Source organism: Oncorhynchus nerka, linkage group LG4, assembly GCF_034236695.1.
Source record: "Oncorhynchus nerka isolate Pitt River linkage group LG4, Oner_Uvic_2.0, whole genome shotgun sequence".
In the NCBI taxonomy this organism is placed as follows: Eukaryota; Metazoa; Chordata; class Actinopteri; order Salmoniformes; family Salmonidae; genus Oncorhynchus; species Oncorhynchus nerka.
This window is the reverse complement of record NC_088399.1, coordinates 76,963,812-76,985,263: the sequence shown is the minus strand read 5'-3', so window position 1 is coordinate 76,985,263 and position 21,452 is coordinate 76,963,812. Positions and strand designations below refer to the sequence as shown.

Here is a 21,452-nt window from a genome sequence, read left to right as displayed (position 1 = left end):
GGCTGGAAGGGGCTCAACCTGTTAAAGACACCGTGCATGATTTTTGAATGTTCAAGACATTCTTAAATATAGCGTGCTTAAATAGCTGAGTCTAAATCGGTTGGTTTTGAGCAGTGCAGAAAAAGAACGTCAAACGGAACAAACCAGTTTAAATGCATATTTTTTTAATTATCACTTCGCTAGTCATATCATATGACATCCCTTTCTAGTCTCAATACACCATTCATATTACACCCATTTTACACCAAATATACCTGTGATTTTTCCCGAACAGTACGGTTCCACATACAGTCGATCATCATGTGATAAAGATAATCATGTCATCACTGTTGTGTCATTCCCGAAAACTCAGCCTGTGTTGAATTCAATCCCAAAGTGATCCTTTAACATTTTACAGCTTTTTTGTTTAAAATCATTTTCACATTTTACAATCATATTAGGCTAGTTCATATAAATACAATTCAGCTTTCACTTCAATACATGGGTTCATTTTTATATAACATGGTTTACAGATTTAAGTTTCCATGGAAGTTTTTGTAGGCCTGTTTTTTTAAGAGTCCAGTTTTTATAGTTCAATGTTTAATTAAACATTGTGTTTGTGGGTACAAAAAGTTGTTTTATAGTCCTAATACATCTTGTCTTACAAATCGCATTGTTCATTATGCATATTATTGTCCATAATTCTTTAACTGATTTGACATTTTACCATGCTGGGGAATTATTCACCTGTGGTACTACTGCTGGGTTACCATTGGTGGTTATTTTGTAAATGTGTTGAACAACCAACCAACTGTACATGTAATGTAGCTAAAACATTTATTTATAGGGTAAAGAAATCATCAGAAAACCAATAAATCAAGACAAAGGAGATGATTGTGGACTACAGGAAAAGGAGGACCGAGCACGCCCCCCGTTCTCATCGACAGGGCTGTAGTGGAGCAGGTTGAGAGCGTCAAGTTCCTTGGCATCCACATCACCAACAAACTAACATGGTCCAAGCACACAAAGACAGTCGTGAAGAGGGCACGACCACACGTTTCCCCCTCAGGAGACTGAGAAGACTTAGCATGGGTCCCCAGATCCTCAAAGTTATACACCTGCACCAGAGAGCATCCTGACCGGTTTCATCACTACCTGGTATGGCAACTGCTCAGCCTCTGACCACAAGGTACTATAGAGTGTAGTGCGTACAGCCCAGTACATCACTGGGGCCAAGCCTCCTGCCATCCAGGACCTCTATACCAGGCAGTGTCAGAGGAAGGCCCTAAAAATTTTCAGACTCCAGCCATCCTAGTCATAGACTCTTCTCTCTGCTACCGCACGGCAAGCAGTACCGGAGCACCAAGTCTAGGTCCAAGAGGCTTCTAAACAGCTTCTACCCCCAAGCCATGACACCTGAACATCTAATCAAATGACTACCGACTATTTGCATTACCCCCCTACAATGTTATCTATGCATAGTCACTTTAATAATAATTAATAATAATGTACATATTACCTCGACACCGGTACTCCGTATAGAGCCACGCTATTGTTATTTTAATGCTGCGTTTTGTCATTTCTTTCTTTTTATTTTGGGGGGTATTTTCTTCAAACTGCATGGTTGGTTCAGGGCTTGTAATGAAGCATTTCACTGTAAGGTCTACACGCGTTGTATTTGGCACATGTGACAAATACAATTTGTTCAGTTAACTAGCGATGAGCATTCAGAGTTCAGTGAGCTGGATCATGTGGCTCCAGTCAGAAAAAAGTAACTGTTAATTTTGTTCTGAACCAGCTCTTCATTCAGTAGTGCCTCAAGTTGTCTGCCAGATCGTAATAGGCGTTCAAACACTAACAGACTTGCCACCAATGCTCCTTATAGGACACATCACAGCACTCTATACTAACTAAAAAATATATATAAACATCCCCACTGCAAAAATGAATGCGGACCAGAATTAGGCTCTCTCCTCACCGCCGACTGTTCCTGCAGTGAGGAATTACCATCTTCAGAGAATGGTTAGTACTTATCTACAGATAAATCGTTATCTGGAGATCCAAAAGCAGTAGTAACAGTACACAAATCAGGGAGTCAAATGAATGGCTCTTTCATATGTTCAAAAAGACATCCGTTAAAAAAGAAAGCAGTTAGTTTGCAAACGACCCATCACTGCTAACAACTGGACCAACTACACAACAGCCAAAACAAGTATGATAATAAAGTACTCAAAACACTTCTGTTCATGTGGAACATCTTTAATATACAAAATAAGAAACAAGTCGGGCTCGGGATTCACAAGTTTCCTCAGAAAAATGACAAAACAAAAATGTTGTTGTACAAACAATAGGATATGACTGATAGCCGCGTAGTCATGGCGATCATCTCCTGGGCCCTCCCCTGCCTCGGCCTCTCCCCCTGCCACGCCCTCTTCCTCTGCCCCTTCCACGCCCAGCCACTGGAGAGAGAAATGGAGGGAGATTAAGGAAGAGGAGATGATTAGAGATAAGTTATGCACCACAAATACTTGGACTCCCCCATCCTCGTCCTCAGGACTTGTTGTCAAGCTCATTGTTGGGAGCCGTTTCTTACGGAACAGCGTTTGCCTAATATTAATGTGGCTGATTTGCTAGTTTTAATTTGGGTCTGATGAAGCACATGTTCAAAGGTGAGACCACAGTCATCAGAAGCTAGGCATTATAAATGCTATGCAACTCACCCAACCCTAACTCAGACAGAACCACTGTGGATTTATGAAACCTCTAACCAGTGTGGCTACGAAACAGTTCAACCTCCAACTTTCAATATGGCGGCTGTGGCAGGCTCAAAACACCCAAATACCCAGTAGCACTCCAGAAGGAAGGTCGGCCACATTACGTCACCCCACATTCTAGTACACAATTACTCTCAACCTAGTTACAACTTTACAAAACGAATAGTTCAACAGACTGCTGGTCTTTGCTCATGGTCCTGAACAGCTGTAGTGTGTTTAAGTTCCAGCTAAGCAATAGAACACCTCACTGAATTAATCAAAAAGGCGTTGGCAAGCTAACTCTACTGTGTCGTTTCTGGGCTGGCTCGAAAGCCTACAGACCCTGTAGTTCTCCAGGATCAGGAGTGAACACTGATCTAGGCAGACTTAGGTTGAATGTGGAAAGTATTGCTGGCATCCTCTCCCATTGCCTCCTCAAAACGTCAAAGGGAAGAGGATTGGAGAAGAACCTCTGATATTCTACCGATATGCCGACAAGCACCACCGCCTCCTATCTTCCTAGTGTACTCACCAGCCACTCTATTCTTGGACTTGACCTTGGGTTTTATGTCCAGCTCCCTCCCCACCATCTCTCTACGTCCATCCCTGTGTACTCACCAGCCTCTCTCTTCTTGCTCTTGACCTTGGGTTCTATGTCGACCAGCAGAGTGTCCAGCGGCAGGCTGTCCGGCAGGATGAAGTATCTGATGTTGTTCCCACGGATACTGAGGCTCTCCAGCTGGGTGGGCTCACGGTTCTTCAGAGTCATCTTTACCGCCTTCAGATGAGTGTTCATACTCACATCCACACCTGGGACACACAGTTAATGACCATTGTTAATCATCAATGCAACATTGACATTATCCCACCCCTGGTTAGCCACTATTGGCTTAAAAAGCCAAACCGAACAATATCTGCCAATTAATTTCCAGCAATATTGCCCGTCTGTGTGGTATGATACCAGTCTTGTGGGTTGACAGAAATAGTCTCCCCAAAACCTTCTCAATTAAATGTTAACTGCAAAGTAGGCTTACCTGGCAGAAGTATATCATTATTTGCAAACTTTGCCATGAAATGAGCAGCAGCAGAAACATCACTAGATGGCACATTCCTCACTTGCTAGATGTGCAATAAAATAAAATAAATAAATGAGCCAGATGCACAATTAAAGGGGAATTACACAAAATTTAAACGTCTTAGTTTTCTTCAAAACCAAAAATAATAAAGGTGATTTAAGTATTGGCATAACTCAAAACATCCAATTGAATTGTTTCTCTTCAAACAATTGTAATTATGAGTGGAAACCAGGAAAAATAAAACATAGAACATAATTTTTGGGGGAATCAGATTTTATAGGGCCCCCTTAGTTGTTTATTAACCATTATTTTACCAGGTATATTGGCAGAAAACAGTACACTACTTCCTCTTTCACACTGGGGATCCTGAGTGGCGCAGCGGTCTAAGGCAAAGCATCACCACAAACCCAGGTTCGAGCACAGGCTGTATCACAACTGGCCATGATCGGTCCCATAGGGCGGCTCACAATTGGCCCAGCGTTGTTCGGGTTAGGGGAGGGTTTGGCCAGGGTAGGCAATCATTGTACAGAAGAATGTGTTCTTAACCAACTTGCCCAGTTAAATTAAAAAACACATTTAAAAAAGGACCTGGAGAAGAATGTGCCAATTTAATGGCTAGGGGAAAAATGAGTAGCTCTTAACATGCTAGAAAAGGTTGAAGATCACAGGTTTAGACTGTACCTGATACAACACCCTATACTTTGTTTATATTCAGAGGCATCTCAATAATCCTACTCAGACAGACAGAGGGGGCAGGGTCTATACCTGTGATTGTTCCATGGACCTGGGTGCCATTCTTCAGCTCAATGGTCACAGTCTCGTGGCTGAGTTTCATCAAAAAGCTACAGGAGGAGAAAAGTCATGGATATTAGAGGCAATGTTATAATGAATGCAGTTTATCAAGTCTGTGAATACATACTAGCTTGCTAGTCATCAAAGCCCTATAAACAATATCGACACAGACAACTTCAATAGACAATGGGGCGGTACCTAGTAAGAACTACCTAGTTTGCAATGACTACAATGTCCAACACAAACGAAAATGACAAACACAAACCGGATGACTTGTCATGGAAACTGAATTTAAACAAGAACACATTGTTTTTGAACCATTGGTTGTTGTGGGTAATCTGTCAGGGCCCTGCCTACACACTGCAGTGGTTAATTAACTAAAAGCAAGTTAGCATATCGGTGGCTAGCAAACAACAGTTGTGCATACAAAGTAACTAGTTAGTTCTCAGCGGCAGATACGTCAATAATCGATGTTTATGGCGTATTCCGCGGCTAGAGGTCCATTCGTTAACGTTATAGAAAGTTGGCTATCTAGTCACTTCTGCACGTCGCTCATTCATTCATTCAATTCAGTTAGCTGCTTCCCGCCTCAGAATTTAGCGAACAGCTCGCACTCCAAATCTAAATCCATCCAGCGACACAAAACCCGTACTTTTCACCTTTCATCTAAGCATAAGACTAAAGATAATTTTGTTGAATATTCTTACCGTACGAGTTTCATGTTGGTGATGATTTGCAGAGACAAAATCTCCACCAAAGACAAAAAAATTACAGCGTAGAACTGAACGCACAGGCCGCTGTGTATAAAATACGTTTCGTCGCAGGAACGTCGGCGTCATAAAAACGCTCCAGAACCAGGAAATGCATAAAGAAAACAGATTCTTCTTTAATGCGGTTTAACAGCTGTTGGCATCCAATAAATGTTGCATTACCGCCACGTACTAGACTGGAGTATGACTCCCTTATACGTTGCTTGAATTGTTTTGTTGTCAAATACCCTACCATCTAACACTAAACTCACAAATAATAAATCATAATAATAATAACTAAATACCATACTCCACTATTTAAATCAATGTAGTCCTACTTTAGGCCAACAGCCTGAAAGGATGGGACACCAGCACTTAACACACCCTGTAACTATTCAACTATCAATTCTTGCACAACCAAATACCACTCTGCAGCTGCCACCACAACCTCTATTTTCTGTGACTTTACATTCCATCAGTGCAGTACAGTTGAGAACCATTGCTATAAATCCCCCTCCCCTTAACCCATATTCCTCTACTTTCTTCAATGCCTCAGCATATGACAACTTCTGCATTACTCTAACCCTGGAAACCTCAACCTGCCTCTCTCGCACGAGACATTTCTGATTCCCAGCCCCATGGGTACCCTTACAATTAACACATACCATTACTTTCCCCAATACTACACACTCCTTTGTCTCATTCCCTTCTGCACACCTAGGAACCTCCCTCCTACACACTGATGCCACATGCCCATAAGCTTGACACCTGTAACAACATAATGTATTTGGCACAAAAGTTCATACAGGATAACTTATATTTCCTATCACTTTTTCTGGCAAGACTCGACATCAAAACTCAAAAGAACAGACAATGACTCTTCTGTTTCACCACTTTCACCCTGTCTGCATCGCACCAAACAATGAGCAGCACAAACACTGGGAATCTCCCACTGTATATATATATTAACCTTTATTTAACTAGGCAAGTCAGTTAAGAACAAATTATTATTTACAATGATGGCCTACCAAAAGGCAAAATGCCTTCTGCGGGATAGGGGCTGGAATTAAAAATAAAAATATAAGACAAAACACACATTACGACAAGAGAGACACCACAACAAAACATAAAGAGAGACCTAAGTCAACAACATAGCATGGCAGCAACATATGACAACACACCATGGCAGCAGCACAACATGCTAGCAGCAAAAAACAAGGTACAAATCAAATCAAATCAAATCAAATTTATTTATATAGCCCTTCGTACATCAGCTGATATCTCAAAGTGCTGTACAGAAACCCAGCCTAAAACCCCAAACAGCAAACAATGCAGGTGTAAAAGCACGGTGGCTAGGAAAAACTCCCTAGAAAGGCCAAAACCTAGGAAGAAACCTAGAGAGGAACCAGGCTATGTGGGGTGGCCAGTCCTCTTCTGGCTGTGCCGGGTAGAGATTATAACAGAACATGTTCAAATGTTCATAAATGACCAGCATGGTCGAATAATAATAAGGCAGAACAGTTGAAACTGGAGCAGCAGCACAGCCAGGTGGACTGGGGACAGCAAGGAGTCATCATGTCAGGTAGTCCTGGGGCACGGTCCTAGGGCTCAGGTCCTCCGAGAGAGAGAAAGAAAGAGAGAATTAGAGAGAGCATATGTGGGGTGGCCAGTCCTCTTCTGGCTGTGCCGGGTGGAGATTATAACAGAACGTGGCCAAAGATGTTCAAATGTTCATAAATGACCAGCATGGTTGAATAATAGTAAGGCAGAACAGTTGAAACTGGAGCAGCAGCATGGCCAGGTGGACTGGGGACAGCAAGGAGTCATCATGTCAGGTAGTCCTGGGACATGGTCCTAGGGCCCAGGCCAGTTGAAACTGGAGCAGCAGCATGGCCAGGTGGACTGGGGACAGCAAGGAGTCATCATGTCAGGTAGTCCTGGGGCATGGTCCTAGGGCTCAGGTCCTCCGAGAGAGAGAAAGAAAGAGAGAAGGAGAGAATTAGAGAACGCACACTTAGATACAAACATTATTGGGCACAGACAACAACACAAAGGGCAAGAAGGTAAAGACAACAATACATCACACAAAGCAGCTGTCAGTAAGTGTCCATGATTGAGTCTTTGAATTAATAGATAAAACAGTTTGAGTGTTTTTTTGCAGCTTGTTCCAGTTGCTAGCTGCAGCGAACTGAAAAGAGGAGCGACCCAGGGATGTGTGTGCTTTGGGGACCTTTAACAGAATGTGACTGCCATAGCAGGTGTTGAATGTGGATGACGAGGGCTACAGTAGATATCTCAGATAGGGGGGAGTGAGGCCTAAGAGCGTTTTATAAATAAGTATCAACCAGTGTGTTTTGCGATGGGTATACAGAGATGACCAGTTTACAGAGGAGTATAGAGTGCTGTGATGTGTCCTATAAGGAGCATTGGTGGCAAGTCTGATGGCCGAATGGTAAAGAACATCTAGCCGCTCGAGAGCACCCTTACCTGCTGATCTATAAATTACATCTCCATAAATCTAGCATGGGTAGGATGGTCATCTGAATCAGGGTTAGTTTGGCAGCTGGTGTGAAAGACGAGCGATTATGATAGAGGAAACTAAGTCTAGATTTAACTTTAGCCTGCAGATTTGATATGTGCTAAGAGAAGGACAGTGCACCGTCTAGCCATACTCCCAAGTACTTTTATGAGGTGACTACCTCAAGATCTAAACCCTCAAAGGCAGTAATCACACCTGTGGGGAGAGGGACATTCTTCTTACCAAACCACATGACCTTTGTTTTGGAGGTGTTCAGAACAAGATTAAGGGGAGAGAAAGCTTGCTGGACAGTAAGAAAGCTTTGTTGTAGAGCGTTTAACACAAAATCCCGGGAGGGGCCAGCTGAGTGTAAGACTGTATCATCTGCATATAAATGGATGAGAGAGCTTCCTACTGCCTGTGCTATGTTGTTGTAAATTGAGAAGAGCGTGGGGCCTAGGATCTAGCCTTGGGGTACTCCCTTGGTGACAGGCAGTGTCTGAAGCAGCAGATATTCTGACTTTATACACTGCACTCGTTGAGAGAGGTAGTTAGCAAACCAGGCCAAAGACCCTTCAGAGACACAAATACTCCTTAGCCGGCCCACAAGAATGGAATGATCTACCATATAAAGATCTTTGGCCAAGTCAATAGAAATAGCAGCACAACATTGCTTAGAATCAAGGGAAATGGTGACATAATTTAGGACAGTTAGGGTTGCAGTGACAAATTCATAACCTGAGCGGAAACCAGATTGCACACCAGAGAGAATACTATAGACGTCAAGAAAGCCAGTCAGTTAATTCTTGACAAGTTTTTCCAACACTTTTGATAAACAAGGCAAAATAGAAATTGGCCTATAACAGTTAGGATCAGCTTGATCTCCCCTTTAAATAAAGTACGCCCAATGGATGCCTTCCAAGTATTGGGAACCTCCCCAGAAAGGAGAGACATGTTAAAAAGGTCAGAGATAGGCTTGGTGATGATAGGGGCTGCAACCTTAAAGAAGAATTAACCTTCTGACCCAGAAGGTTATTTGGGGTCAAGTTTAAGGAGCTCCTTTAGCACCTTGGACTCAGTGACTGCCTGCAGGGAAAAACTTTGTAGCGGGGCAGAGGAAAAAGAGGGAGGAGCATCGGGGCAAGGAGGCATGGCTGAGTCAAATAGGAATCCTGACTTAATGAAGTGGTGATTAAAGAGCCCAGCCATGTGCTCCTTGTTAGTAACAACCACATCATCAACATTAAGGGACATGGGCAGCTGTGAGGAGGAGGGTTTATTCTCCAGGTGTTTTCCAGAACTCCTTGGGGTTAAACCCACAGAGAACAGCTCTTTAAAGTAACTAACCTTGCTTGGCCTTATGGATAGCCTGAGTGCACTTATTTCCCTTCAGTTGGTCAACTTTCTAATTTACCACTACCCCAGGAATCACTCCATTCAATGGCACCCTTTTCTTGAGAGCAAAACAATTCACATCTCTTGCCCCCATTCGTTTAACACGGAGCGCCTGCTGTCTCTGACCAGCAGAAACACAAACAGTTATCACAAAACCACTTCTGGTTACCCTCACCGATTCCACAACACCCAACTGTGTTTTCACCCACCCTGAAACCAGAAATGGATCAGCCAAAAGGCAAGGGTCCACTTTTTCCACTCCTACTATCACTGACTCATCTTTATCCGGACCCTCGGTGCAAGCTCCTGGCTTCGAGAACTTCACCTTTGACCTCCGATACGTCGCCATCATTCACATCAATTTCTCCTCCTGTCTTCAACTAACTTCAATTTACAGCTTACACTTTCTACCATTCTTCTTTATCAAACATCTCCCCTTTTCCCGCCATTTTTAACCAACTCAAACTCACCCTCTTCCACCCTCTCTCTTAGTCCTCCGCTGCCTCTTTTTCCCTCCATTCTTCCTCCGTGTTCCAAGTATACGTCTCCTTATGATAATACTACACTTCTCCTGACATACATCTTGTTCTTGCCTTCTCAAGGGACCCCATTTAACCGGCTGTCACAATCTCCGTACAATCAGCACGAACCCCTCGGTATGTAGCGCTCAACAGTGCATCCCACTTATAAAGCAGCTGCTTCGTCTTGATGTTCTTCTTTATAAAAAGCTACCGCAACACTTTTCCATTTCAAACAAGCACAATCTCTTTCTCCCGGATTCCTCGATTCATTCCTCAAACAACCACAGATAAAACAAGTTATACAAATCTTTGGAACATCTAGTGTTTGATAGAAAATCACAGAAATGCGTGACAGGAAAGATTCAGTCGATGTATGTTGAAACCCTTTGACAGAAGTACTAGCATTCCATTGTTAATGAGCAATTGTGTTGGTGCACCTTCCTTCATCGATAATGTTGTTTAATGAGGTTGTCCAACTCCCTTGTTGAAAGCCTTTTTACTGTATCATGACGCAAGAATTCTATAGTGACAAAATATGTAGTTAATATCATTGAAAGAAAAGTAAATTGAAAGAAATGTGTTTTTTTTTTTATCTTTTTTTTTATTGAGAGTAAACGTTTTACTAATACTTTCACTCCTTGGCCACACATCGAACGTCACTGTCTTTCATATGGACTGGGAATGTATCAAGTATCACCTATGAAAGTGCAAATAACAACAAGGTTTATGGTTGCCAGGGTACAGTAATATAAAAATCAGATGCCTGGGTTACAAACTATGACACACAGCCACTGGCCTTGAAACTTTCAATTAAGTACCAAGAAAATACAAAACAAAGAAAACAAAAAGAAATCTAATAAAAACCTTAGTGTGAATAAAATTGGACTAAATAAACAATTATCTTAACTTAAAACAGTGGTGTTGTACAAAAAAATACACTCCAAATCCAGACTTCAGTGTTCCATTTCATGTTTTGTATGATCAGCGCACGTCACATCGCACCCTACTATAAACTAGTGCACTACTCCAGATGGTTGCACACTACACCCAACAGTTAAGTTAAACCATGGTTGCATTTCTAAATGTTATTCTATATCCAATGACTACTTTGTTTAAGCAGCTTATTACAATTAAATAAGATAAATATGATTTTAGAAATTATATTATAAACTCTTGTAGACTGCAGATTCATCTCTATAAAGTTGACTATATTATAATCATCCTACCAGTGCTAACCATCTCTATAACACCAACACAAGAAAAATAACAGCTTCCTGTCCTGTACCTAGTCAAAGACCTGGGAGAGTAGAAGTGCTGATCTAGGATCAATTGAGCCTTTTTAGATCATAATGAATAAGATTAAATAGACAGGGAGGACCTGGTCCTAGATCAGCTACTCTGAGAGGCTTGATACATATGACCACAGACCACAGCTGCTTCCAAAAACACATCTTATATCAAGAGGAAAGGAAACCTTGTCAAAAACAAAACAACCCTATAGTAGTAATAATAGTCATACTATTCTTTGCATGTTGCTTGAGGTTCCATATGAAAAAAAGGAGATTCTCAATAAAAATGAGGCACACTGATCAACTCAGGCGTGGACTGTTTCTAAAGAGTAGCCATGTCACGGTCCCTCTCTCTCTCTCTCTGTCATGGAGTTTTGATCTGGATAAATAAAGGTTGAATAAACAGTAAAACAACTCGCCCTGGTCTTAGGCTGAGGAGACCACATAGTCAGTCCATCAGTAGTGGAATGGATATGGACGATAAAATCACTAAAGTCACTCATATTTGATTGTATTTAAACACATCTCATCTGCTCTGATCAACTCTGGTCACTGCATGACCTGGTCAGATCTGGGTCACATGACCTGACCAGATCTGGGTCACATGACCTGACCAGAACTTGGTCAAATATACTAATTAGCTTTCGGTGCCCAGCAAGCTAAATCGGGTGGACACCCCATGTTTAATGTCAGACTTTTATCCTGTTCTTTCCTCTAAGTGCTTTTCATCCCCAAATCTTTCCTAAGCTCTTTCTCTGATAATGCTATTAATCACACTCTCTTCCTCTCTTTTCTCTCTCAGCTTTTCTCTCCCTCCTCTCTGTCACTGCTGCTTATCGTTACCTCGCTCCCACTCTCCTCCTCTCTTCCTCCTGCTCTCTGTCATCTGTCTGTCTGTTGTCACACCAGGTGAACTTGCTCTTCCCACTCCGCGCGTGATTGGTCCTCCACTACCCAGGCGGTGGGGCTTGAGTCTGTCTTGGTAGGAGTGAGGTTGTCATCTCCACAGTGTGTGTGTGAGTGTATGTGTGTGTCCATTGCGTCCTGCGACAGTTCCGACACAAACCCTGTGACTACACACTCCACACACTCCTCACAACACTCCAGATCCAGAGTGCTGGGTCTTTTAACCTCCAGGCTGTCTCCAGGGCCGGGGGAGCCAGCCTGTCCCCTACCCGCCTCTCCCTCCTGGGCCTGCCGTAGCTCGGCTAGGGCCTCCCCGCTGAAACTGGCCTGGGCGTCAGGAGGGGAATCACTCTTTGGGTCCCCACCATCTTGGGGTGAAACAGTGGGTGAGTCTGTCTCTGTGTCCGGAGGTGAGTATTTCTCCGTGGGTGAGCCAGTCTCGGAGCTAGCTGAGGGGATGAGGTCGATGTTCTGGGGGCTGTCCTGGGGGTGTGTGTGTTGGATCCAGGCCATGATGTTGTCCAGGAGCAGGGCTTCAGCTGAGGGGTCCAGGCGCTCCAGGCAGCCCGGGTCACTGGGGGTGAAGGGACCACCTGGAGGGACCACTGGGGAGAGGAGTTCTGGGTCTGGGGAGGGGAGCAGGCCGTGGGGGTCTGAGGAAGTGCGGCATGAGTCAGGATTCGAGGTGTAGTCTGGGTTAGGGGCGTAAGGGTCCAGGTTAGGGTTGTAAGGGTCTGGGTTAGGGTTGTAATGGTCTGGGTTAGGGTTGTAAGGGTCTGGGTTAGGGGTGTAATGGTCTAGGTTAGGGGTGTAAGGGTCTGGATTAGGGGTGTAATGGTCTGGGTTAGGGGTGTAAGGGTCTGGGTTAGGGGTGTAAGGGTCTGGGTTAGGGGTGTAAGGGTCTGGATTAGGGGTGTAATGGTCTGTGTTAGGGGTGTAAGGGTCTGGGTTAGGGGTGTAAGGGTCTGGGTTAGGGGTGTAAGGGTCTGTGTTAGGGGTGTAAGGGTCTGGGTTAGGGGTGTAAGGGTCTGGGTTAGGGGTGTAAGGGTCTGTGTTAGGGGTGTAGTGGCTGGAGTGGCAGCAATGGTGGTGGTTCTGGTCAGGATGTGTGTCCTGGGTGCAAGAGATGGTTTGGTCTGGTTCAGGGTTATGGGGAAGGCTGAACATAGCATATGGCTCTGGGTCTGAGGGGTAAAGGCTTGTGTGTTTAGGGCTAGAAGATGCTGTAAGGTCTGTGTGAGAAGGAGATGTTTCAGTGTAGAGGCTGGGTTGGCAGTGAACAGAACTGTAGAAGGCATTGATAGTGGGATGGCCACGGTTTTGGTTTTGACCACAATTATGGTCGTGTTCTGGAGTGAAGGGAATGTTGATAGTGGTGTGGTCCTGGTTATGATCACAGGTGTGACCGTAGCCGTGTGTATAAGGTGTGCTGAGGTCAGGTTCCAGAACAGCATAGCTGTGGTCAGTTGTATAAGATGTGTAGCTAAGGTCCTGACTCTGACTGTACCTGGGGGAAGGGTTGTAGTGGTCGTAGGTGTGATCTAAGCTATATGGCGTAGGGATATTAGTGTTGTCTAGGGTATATGGAGTAGTTATTTGTCCCAGTCTCATCAGACTTTCTCCTAGCTCTAACAGCTCAGCATTTAGCGACTGGTTAGGGTCTGGTCTAGGGAGGTTAGAGGAGCCACTGGCCCCCAAAGAACCACCCACGCTGGAGGGGTCCTGAGTCTCACTGAGGCTCCCCACCACTGGACCCATTACTGGCCCTATATCCAGACCCTGTCCAGACCCAAGCCCTGGGCCCTCAATCACACCAGAGCCTCTTTCCAATCCTCCTCCCATCCCTCTCTCCATTTCTCTCTCCCTCCGTGAGTCCTGTAGTGACAGTTGGATGGCCAGTAGAATGTTGGGGTCATCTTCATCCAGTGACCTCAGAGGCTGTCTCCGCCCCTCAACTCTCTCCTGGAGGACCTCTGTCACACGTAACAATAACAACACAAGAAAACGTCAAAGAAACACAGGCCCTACTGATAAATGACTGTGTGTGTGTGTGTGTACCTGTATTCTCAGGGTTCTGGTTGGGCTCAGGAGTACTGCTGTTGCTCCTCAGACTGTGTAAACTCGGCATGTCTCCTCTACGACGCGGCCGGTGTCTCCGCCGGTACTGGAAATCAGCATACTCCTACAGGTAGTACATTATACAGGTAGTACATTATACAGGTAGTATATTATACAGGTAGTATATTATACAGGTAGTACATTATACAGGTAGTACATTATACAGGTAGTATATTATACAGGTAGTATATTATACAGGTAGTATATTATACAGGTAGTACATTATACAGGTAGTACATTATACAGGTAGTACATTATACAGGTAGTACATTATACAGGTAGTATATTATACAGGTAGTATATTATACAGGTAGTACATTATACAGGTAGTACATTATACAGGTAGTATATTATACAGGTAGTACATTATACAGGTAGTACATTATACAGGTAGTACATTATACAGGTAGTATATTATACAGGTAGTATATTATACAGGTAGTACATTATACAGGTTAGTTATTTTTTATTTTACCTTTATTTAACTAGGCCAGTCAGTTAAGAACAAATTCTTATTTTCAATGACGGCTTAGGAACAGTGGGTTAACTGCCTTGTTCAGGGGCAGAATGACAGCTAGGGATTCAATCTTGCAACCTTCTGGTTACTAGTCCAACACTATAACCATTAGGCTACCTGCCGTGTGGTAACATGGATGTTTGTGCTAAGATGGAGGATGTGGCTACAAATATGGACCTGTTGCTCAAATTCTCATAGAGAAACAGTATAAAAGCTTGACCATAGTGTTATGTGTAGTTACCTCAGGAGAGGTGAATCCCAGGTACTCCCAGTCCCATGATCCAGCAGGGAAACTGAAACACATTCAATATAGAGCTTTGTAAAGAAAGGCCAACCCTGTTCTGTCTACTGCCTGTTGGGAAAAAGATCTCTTTCTCTCTCTCTCTTTCTGTCGGTCTCCCTCTCTCCCTCACCTCCTCCTAGGTACTTCAGGTGAGTCGTTAGGGGCCACCCCTCTAGCCACCGAGGCCAGGAACTCCTCTCTCTTCTGCTGTACCAGACAGGCAGCGCTGACTATCTTATGACACGGCGTACGCAGGTAGGGACGGTTCACCTTCTGAGCCAAGTCCTCCACCGCCATCTCCAGATCAGTCTGGGGAACAGAAAGATGAGTAGAAGGGTAGAGAAATAGGGAGAGAGTGGAGGGTGAGGAATTCATCTTTCTCTCACACACACACGCACACGCACGCACGCACGCACACACACACACACACACACACACACACACACACACACACACACACACACACCTGCATGAGTTCAAATATCTCCTTCTGTGTGCTGTGCGGCTGGAGGAAGAATCCGTAGGGGTAGGAACACTTCAACACACGACGTGTCTTCAACAACTCACACACACCGTCCTCTATAAATCTGGTGTCTGGGGGGGAGCCCTCACCTAGAGGAGAGACACACACTGCTGTTAGAAACACACACCGTCCTCTATAAATCTGGTGTCTGGGGGGGAGCCCTCACCTAGAGGAGAGACACACACTGCTGTTAGAAACACACACCGTCCTCTATAAATCTGGTGTCTGGGGGGGAGCCCTCACCTAGAGGAGAGACACACACTGCTGTTAGAAACACACACCGTCCTCTATAAACCTGGTGTCTGGGGGGGAGCCCTCACCTAGAGGAGAGACACACACTGCTGTTAGAAACACACACCGTCCTCTATAAACCTGGTGTCTGGGGGGGAGCCCTCACCTAGAGGAGAGACACACACTGCTGTTAGAAACACACAAACACTGCTGTTAGAGACACACAAATACACACACACTGCTGTTAGACACAGAAACACACAAATACACACACACTGCTGTTAGACACACACGCACACACACTGCTGTTAGAAACAGAAACACACAAATACACACACACTTCTGTTAGAAACACACAAATACACACACACTCACACACACCATCCTCTCCCTCCATCATTATACAAGAGGAGAGGCAGGGACAGCCTCTGAGGTAGAAAGTAGAGTCAGGTAGGTCAGAGACTCACATCCAATGAAGGCTCTACTCAGCTGTTCCATCTTCTCTTTGGCTGTTTTCAATAGTCTCTGTTCTAACTAGAAAGAGAAAGAGAGAAGATACAGGGGGGTAGAGAAAGAGAGAGAGCGAGAGGGATAGGGAGAGACATCACATTTTAGAAAACAACATTGGTAGATATCATAAATACAATATCATGCTGTGTGTGTGTTACCTTATAGCTGTGTTCATGGTTCTTATAGCGGCTGTAATAGTGCATGAAGCGGTCCAACTCCTGAAAACTCTTGTGCTTCTTTTCCGCCTGAAAAACACACACTCCTGTCAAATACTTAACGTAAAATGTCAGAGTGTGTGCAGTTCTAGTGTGTGTGGTATGTTGTTCTTCTATCCTTGTGGGGACCTGAAATCCACAAATATCCCCATTTTAAGCTTAGGGTTAGGTTTAGGGTTAGAATTAGGGTTAGGCGTTAGGGAAAATAGGATTTTTAATGTAAATCTATTTTAGGTCACAACGGGGATAGAAAAACAAGTATGTGTGTGTGTGTGTGTGTACCTCTCCAGTCATCTCTTTGGACTGCTCCTCTAGCTGTGTGATGACCTCATAGCGTGTACAGCGGTAGTATCCTCCAGTTGAAGAGCTGTGTTTCTTCCACTCCTCCAGACAGATCCAGCAGAAATCATATTTACACTGCAGACAGAGAAAGAGGTGTTGTAAATACATGGTAATAACCCTGTCTTATTGCTTTAATATGGTGTCCCACAAGGCTCTATGTTGGGACTGCTTCAATATCTTCCTCAACGCCATTAAAATGTAGCAAAGCTGGTGTGTGTGTGTGTGTGAGGTGTGTGTATGTACCTTGGCACACTGCATGTGGTTGCAGCCCTCATTCTTCTGTATGGGAGACTTGCAGTTGGCACAGGGTTTAGAGTTGGTTAACAACCACAGACAGTTAGCTGCATCCTCATACGACTCCGATACACCTGCCACTGGATACACACACACACATACAAACACATTCGCACATGTACACAAACATCACCAACATGCACGCACACACATACCAAGATCAAATGCACACACACATACCAAGATCAGCATATACAATCATGCGTTTATTATAACATACTGTATATCTGTGTGTGTGTGTGTGTGTGTGTGTGTGTCTGTGCTCACACTCTTCTGGCTTCATCTCTGAGACTTTCTGCAGCCACATCCTCCATGTCTGACAGTCGCATGGCTCATGGGCCTCACCTAGACACTCCCTGGAGAGAGAGACAGATAGAGGAGAGGAGAGAGAGAGAGAGAGAGAGAGGAGAGAGAGGGGAGGGACAGAGGAGAGACAGAGGGAGAGAGAGAGAAGAAGAGGGGGAGAGAGAGAGGGGAGAGACAGAGGAAGAGAGAGAGAAGAAGAGGGGGAGAGAGAGATAGAGAGTAGAGAGACAGATGGAGGAAGAGAGAGAGGAATAGAGGGAGAGAGAGACAGATGGAAGACAGAGGGGAGAGAGAGGAGGGAGACAGATGGAGGAAGAGAGTAAGAGAGGGGGACGAATATAAATATACAGTGCATTCGGAAAGTATTCAGACCCCTTCACTTTTTCCACATTTTGTTATGTTACAGCCTTATTCTAAAATTGATTACATTTTTTTATCCTCATCAATCTGCACAAAGCAAAAACAGATTTCTAGAAATGTTTCCAAATTATTTATTTTTAAACCCAGAAACATCACATTTACATAAGTATTCAGACCCTTTACTCAGAACTTTGTTAAAGCACCTTTGGCAGTGAGCCTTGAGTCTTCTTGGCACACCTGTGTTTGGGGAGTTTCTCCCATTCTTCTCTGCAGATCCTCTTAAGCTCTGTCAGGTTGGATGGGGAGCGTCACTGCACAGCTATTTTCAGGTTTCTCCAGAGATGTTTGATCGGGTTCAAGTCCGGGCTCTGGCTGGGCCACGCAAGGACATTCAGAGACTTGTCCCAAAGCCACTCCTGCGTTGTCTTGGCAGTGTAATTAGGGTTGTTGTCCTGTTGGAAGGTGAACCTTCGCCCCAGTCTGAGGTCCTGAGCGCTCTGGAGCAGGTTTTCATCAACGATCTCTCTGTACTTTGCTCCATTCCTCTTTCCCTCGATCCTGACTAGTCTCCCAGTCCCTGCTGCTGAAAACCATCCCCACAGCATGATGCTGTCACCACCATGCTTCACCGTAGGGATGGTGCCAGGTTTCCTCCAGACGTGATGCTTGGCATTCAGGCCAAGAGTTCAATCTTGGATTGATCATGGTCTGAGTCCTTTAGGTGCCTTTTGGAAAACTCCAAGTGGGCTGTCATGTGCCTTTTACAGAGGAGTGGCTTCTGTCTGGCCACTCTACCATAAAGGCCTGATTCGTGGAGTGATGATTGTCCTTCTGGAAGGTTCTCCCATCTCCACAGAGGAATTCTGGAACTATGTCAGAGTAACCATCGGGTTCTTGGTCACCTCCTTGACCTTAATATAGACAGGTGTGTGCCTTTCCAAATCTTGTCCAGTCAATTGAATTTACTACAGGTGGACTCCAATCAAGTTGTAGAAACATCTCAAGGATGATCAATGGAAACAGGATTCACCTGAGCTCAATATCCAGTCTCACAGCAAAGGGTCTGAATACTTATGTAAATGTCATATTTCTGTTTTTTACTTCTAAAAACCTGTTTTTGCTTAGTCATTATGGGGTGTTGTGTGTAGATTGATGAGGAAAAACATTAATTTAATCCATTTTAGAATAAGGTTGTAACGTTACAAAATGTGGAAAAAGTGAACGGGTCTGAATACTTTCTGAATGCACTGTATCATTCTCTACGTTTGAGACTTTTCCCCATGAGACGGTCTGATGTGTGTGTACCAGCAGAAGAGGTGACCCTTGCCACAGTCGACTGCAGGGGAGGGCAGCAGGGGGAACCCCAGGTGGTTGACCCCCGGACCAGGTCTGGTCAGCCTGACCGCTCTCTCACACCGCACTGCCGGGCACCACCGGATAGATGGGTTGTTCTCCACGAACGCCTAGAGAAGATACACGCACACACACACACACACACATACACACACATGCAGACAGGGAGGAGAGATAAGATGCTTTGAGAGCGACATAGTGTGTGTGAGTGTGCATGTGTGTGCGTGCGTGCGCGTGTGTGTATGTGTATGTGTGTGTGCGTGCCTTGATGTCGAACTGCAGGTATCGTTTGTCCATCTCTCTGGAGACAACACTCTCTATAACCTGAACAGGCACCAGCTGGTAACAGTCACAGGCAGGACAGAAGATGTTATGAGCCTCACCCTCCTGGATCTTCACATTCAGAAACCTGAAACAAATCACATCCAATTCAATCATTATTGGATGTACAGTCAATATTTAAATTGATATGGCTTGCTCTTGCCATTTATACTGTGCATTACTTCCTTCCAGATTGTGTGTATTTTTCTATTCAGTTTATACGTCTGTATTGTAATATGTGTCGTATAGGCCTGTGACAATTGAATTTCCCATGAGGATCCATCGTGTTTAATTCAATTCAAACAGTGTAAGTGACGTACCCTTCCCAGCAGCCTCGGCAGAACTCATGACCACAGGACATGTCTATTGGGTCTTCAAACACTGAGATGGAACACAGGCAGATCCCACACTGGAGGGAAAGAGACACCCCACACAGTCAGAGGTATACACTACATCACACAAAACACGCACATGTATTACGGATGTCACGTTGCTTAGCAAGTACCACTCTCAAGCTCATTTCGGTTCATACCTGGCTGGAACTCGAGACCTCTACTTTGCTAACACACGTGACCGCCCTCCTTAACAATGTTCCAATGGTTGGAGACACCCAAAAGCTACTAATTGGATGGCTCCATTCTCAACATTTCAAGCTAGCTGTGGAGTGAGCTTACGGTACGTTCTTAACTCTGTTACACACTCACACAGGCAGCCAGGGCTTGATGATTGGTTGGTTAGTAGGATCAGGTGTGCTCGTGCTGGGGTAGAACAAAAATGTGCAACCTGTCCTGGACCAAAATGTCATGTGACTCACCGTAGTCCCTCCCTCCTCCCCTGGGGTGAGGCAGCTGTCAGTGAGGGAGGTGAGGGTTAGGGTGAGGGGGGAGCGAGGGGTGCGCGGGGAAGGCAGGGTGTCCCAGGCATTGCACCCGCTGGGCGGGGGTGTGGGCATCAAGACCCCAGACCGCTGGCAGCACTCCTCAGAATCACTCATCCAAGCTTCCAAAAGCTTCTCCCTGTCCCAGTCTGTTACACACAGAGACAGAGAGGTTAGAGCGACACACACACACACCTTCATCAGCTCCTACGTGTCCCAATTAGATACACAGAGACAGAGAGGTTAGAGCGACACACACACCTTCATCAGCTCCTACGTGTCCCAATTAGATACACAGAGACAGAGAGGTTAGAGCGACACACACACCTTCAACAGCTCCTACGTGTCCCAATTAGATACACAGAGACAGAGAGGTTAGAGCGACACACACACCTTCATCAGCTCCTACGTGTCCCAATTAGATACACAGAGACAGAGAGGTTAGAGCGACACACACACCTTCAACAGCTCCTACGTGTCCCAATTAGATACACAGAGACAGAGAGGTTAGAGCGACACACACACCTTCAACAGCTCCTACGTGTCCCAATTAGATACACAGAGACAGAGAGGTTAGAGCGACACACACACCTTCAACAGCTCCTACGTGTCCCAATTAGATACACAGAGACAGAGAGGTTAGAGCGACACACACACCTTCAACAGCTCCTACGTGTCCCAATTAGATACACAGAGACAGAGAGGTTAGAGCGACACACACACCTTCAACAGCTCCTACGTGTCCCAATTAGATACACAGAGACAGAGAGGTTCGAGCGACACACACACCTTCAACAGCTCCTATGTGTCCCAATTAGATACACACACACACACAAACACACACACACCTTCAACAGCTCCTACGTGTCCCAATTAGATACAGAGACAGTTTACACACACACACACACATGAAACACACACACATGAAACACACACACCGTGTGCTCTGAGCAGTGCCTCAGCGGTGAAGAGAGGAGCCTGCAGCATGTCAGCTGTCTCCACTATCAACATGTCCTTCAGTCTCCTCAAGTCCTGTAGCTTCAAACCCTCATAGGGCTGGGGATGAGAGGGGAGGGAGAGAGGGAGAGAGAGATTAAGAATTGAAAAAGCTAGGAAAACATTTTTTATCTAAAACCATAATAGTATGCTTGTCCCTCTGTGGCTACTTTTCACAGCAAATGCATCTCTGATTTAAAGTGTGTTTGTGTGACTTGATTTATTTCA

At 44.8% G+C, this 21,452-nt stretch overlaps 2 protein-coding genes across 2 annotated transcripts in view; both read right to left on the bottom strand.

Annotated features, from left to right (window-relative positions):
• Positions 1-2,217: 2,217 nt before the first annotated feature.
• On the bottom strand, positions 2,218-5,419 carry LOC115128634 (small nuclear ribonucleoprotein Sm D1). The gene is made up of 4 exons (XM_029658669.2): positions 5,308-5,419; positions 4,574-4,650; positions 3,351-3,542; positions 2,218-2,438 (listed from the first exon to the last, which is right to left on the bottom strand). The coding sequence occupies exons 1-4, from the start codon at positions 5,319-5,321 to the stop codon at positions 2,362-2,364; spliced, it is 360 nt and encodes a 119-aa protein (XP_029514529.1). The 5' UTR covers positions 5,322-5,419; the 3' UTR covers positions 2,218-2,361.
• A 4,940-nt stretch (positions 5,420-10,359) lies between these two features.
• Positions 10,360-21,452, bottom strand: part of ankib1a (ankyrin repeat and IBR domain containing 1a) — a 30,896-nt gene continuing 19,803 nt past the window's right edge. The window contains exons 7-21 of the mRNA XM_029658668.2: positions 21,167-21,284; positions 20,166-20,377; positions 19,672-19,760; positions 19,295-19,439; positions 18,983-19,140; positions 17,279-17,367; positions 16,961-17,091; positions 16,658-16,792; positions 16,319-16,405; positions 16,118-16,184; positions 15,363-15,508; positions 15,027-15,205; positions 14,855-14,906; positions 14,037-14,160; positions 10,360-13,951 (exon numbers count right to left, since the gene is read on the bottom strand). Coding sequence (XP_029514528.1) covers positions 11,973-13,951; positions 14,037-14,160; positions 14,855-14,906; positions 15,027-15,205; positions 15,363-15,508; positions 16,118-16,184; positions 16,319-16,405; positions 16,658-16,792; positions 16,961-17,091; positions 17,279-17,367; positions 18,983-19,140; positions 19,295-19,439; positions 19,672-19,760; positions 20,166-20,377; positions 21,167-21,284 — 3,711 coding nt within the window. The 3' untranslated portion in view covers positions 10,360-11,972. The remainder of the gene's footprint in view (positions 13,952-14,036; positions 14,161-14,854; positions 14,907-15,026; positions 15,206-15,362; positions 15,509-16,117; positions 16,185-16,318; positions 16,406-16,657; positions 16,793-16,960; positions 17,092-17,278; positions 17,368-18,982; positions 19,141-19,294; positions 19,440-19,671; positions 19,761-20,165; positions 20,378-21,166; positions 21,285-21,452) is intronic.

Coding starts and splice junctions, on each gene's coding strand:
- LOC115128634 (XM_029658669.2), bottom strand. Junction 3,543..4,573: donor GGTCCATGGAACAATCACAG/GTATAGACCCTG, acceptor TGTGTGTCCCAG/GTGTGGATGTGAGTATGAAC. Junction 2,439..3,350: donor GAGCAAGAAGAGAGAGGCTG/GTGAGTACACAG, acceptor TTCTCTCTCCAG/TGGCTGGGCGTGGAAGGGGC.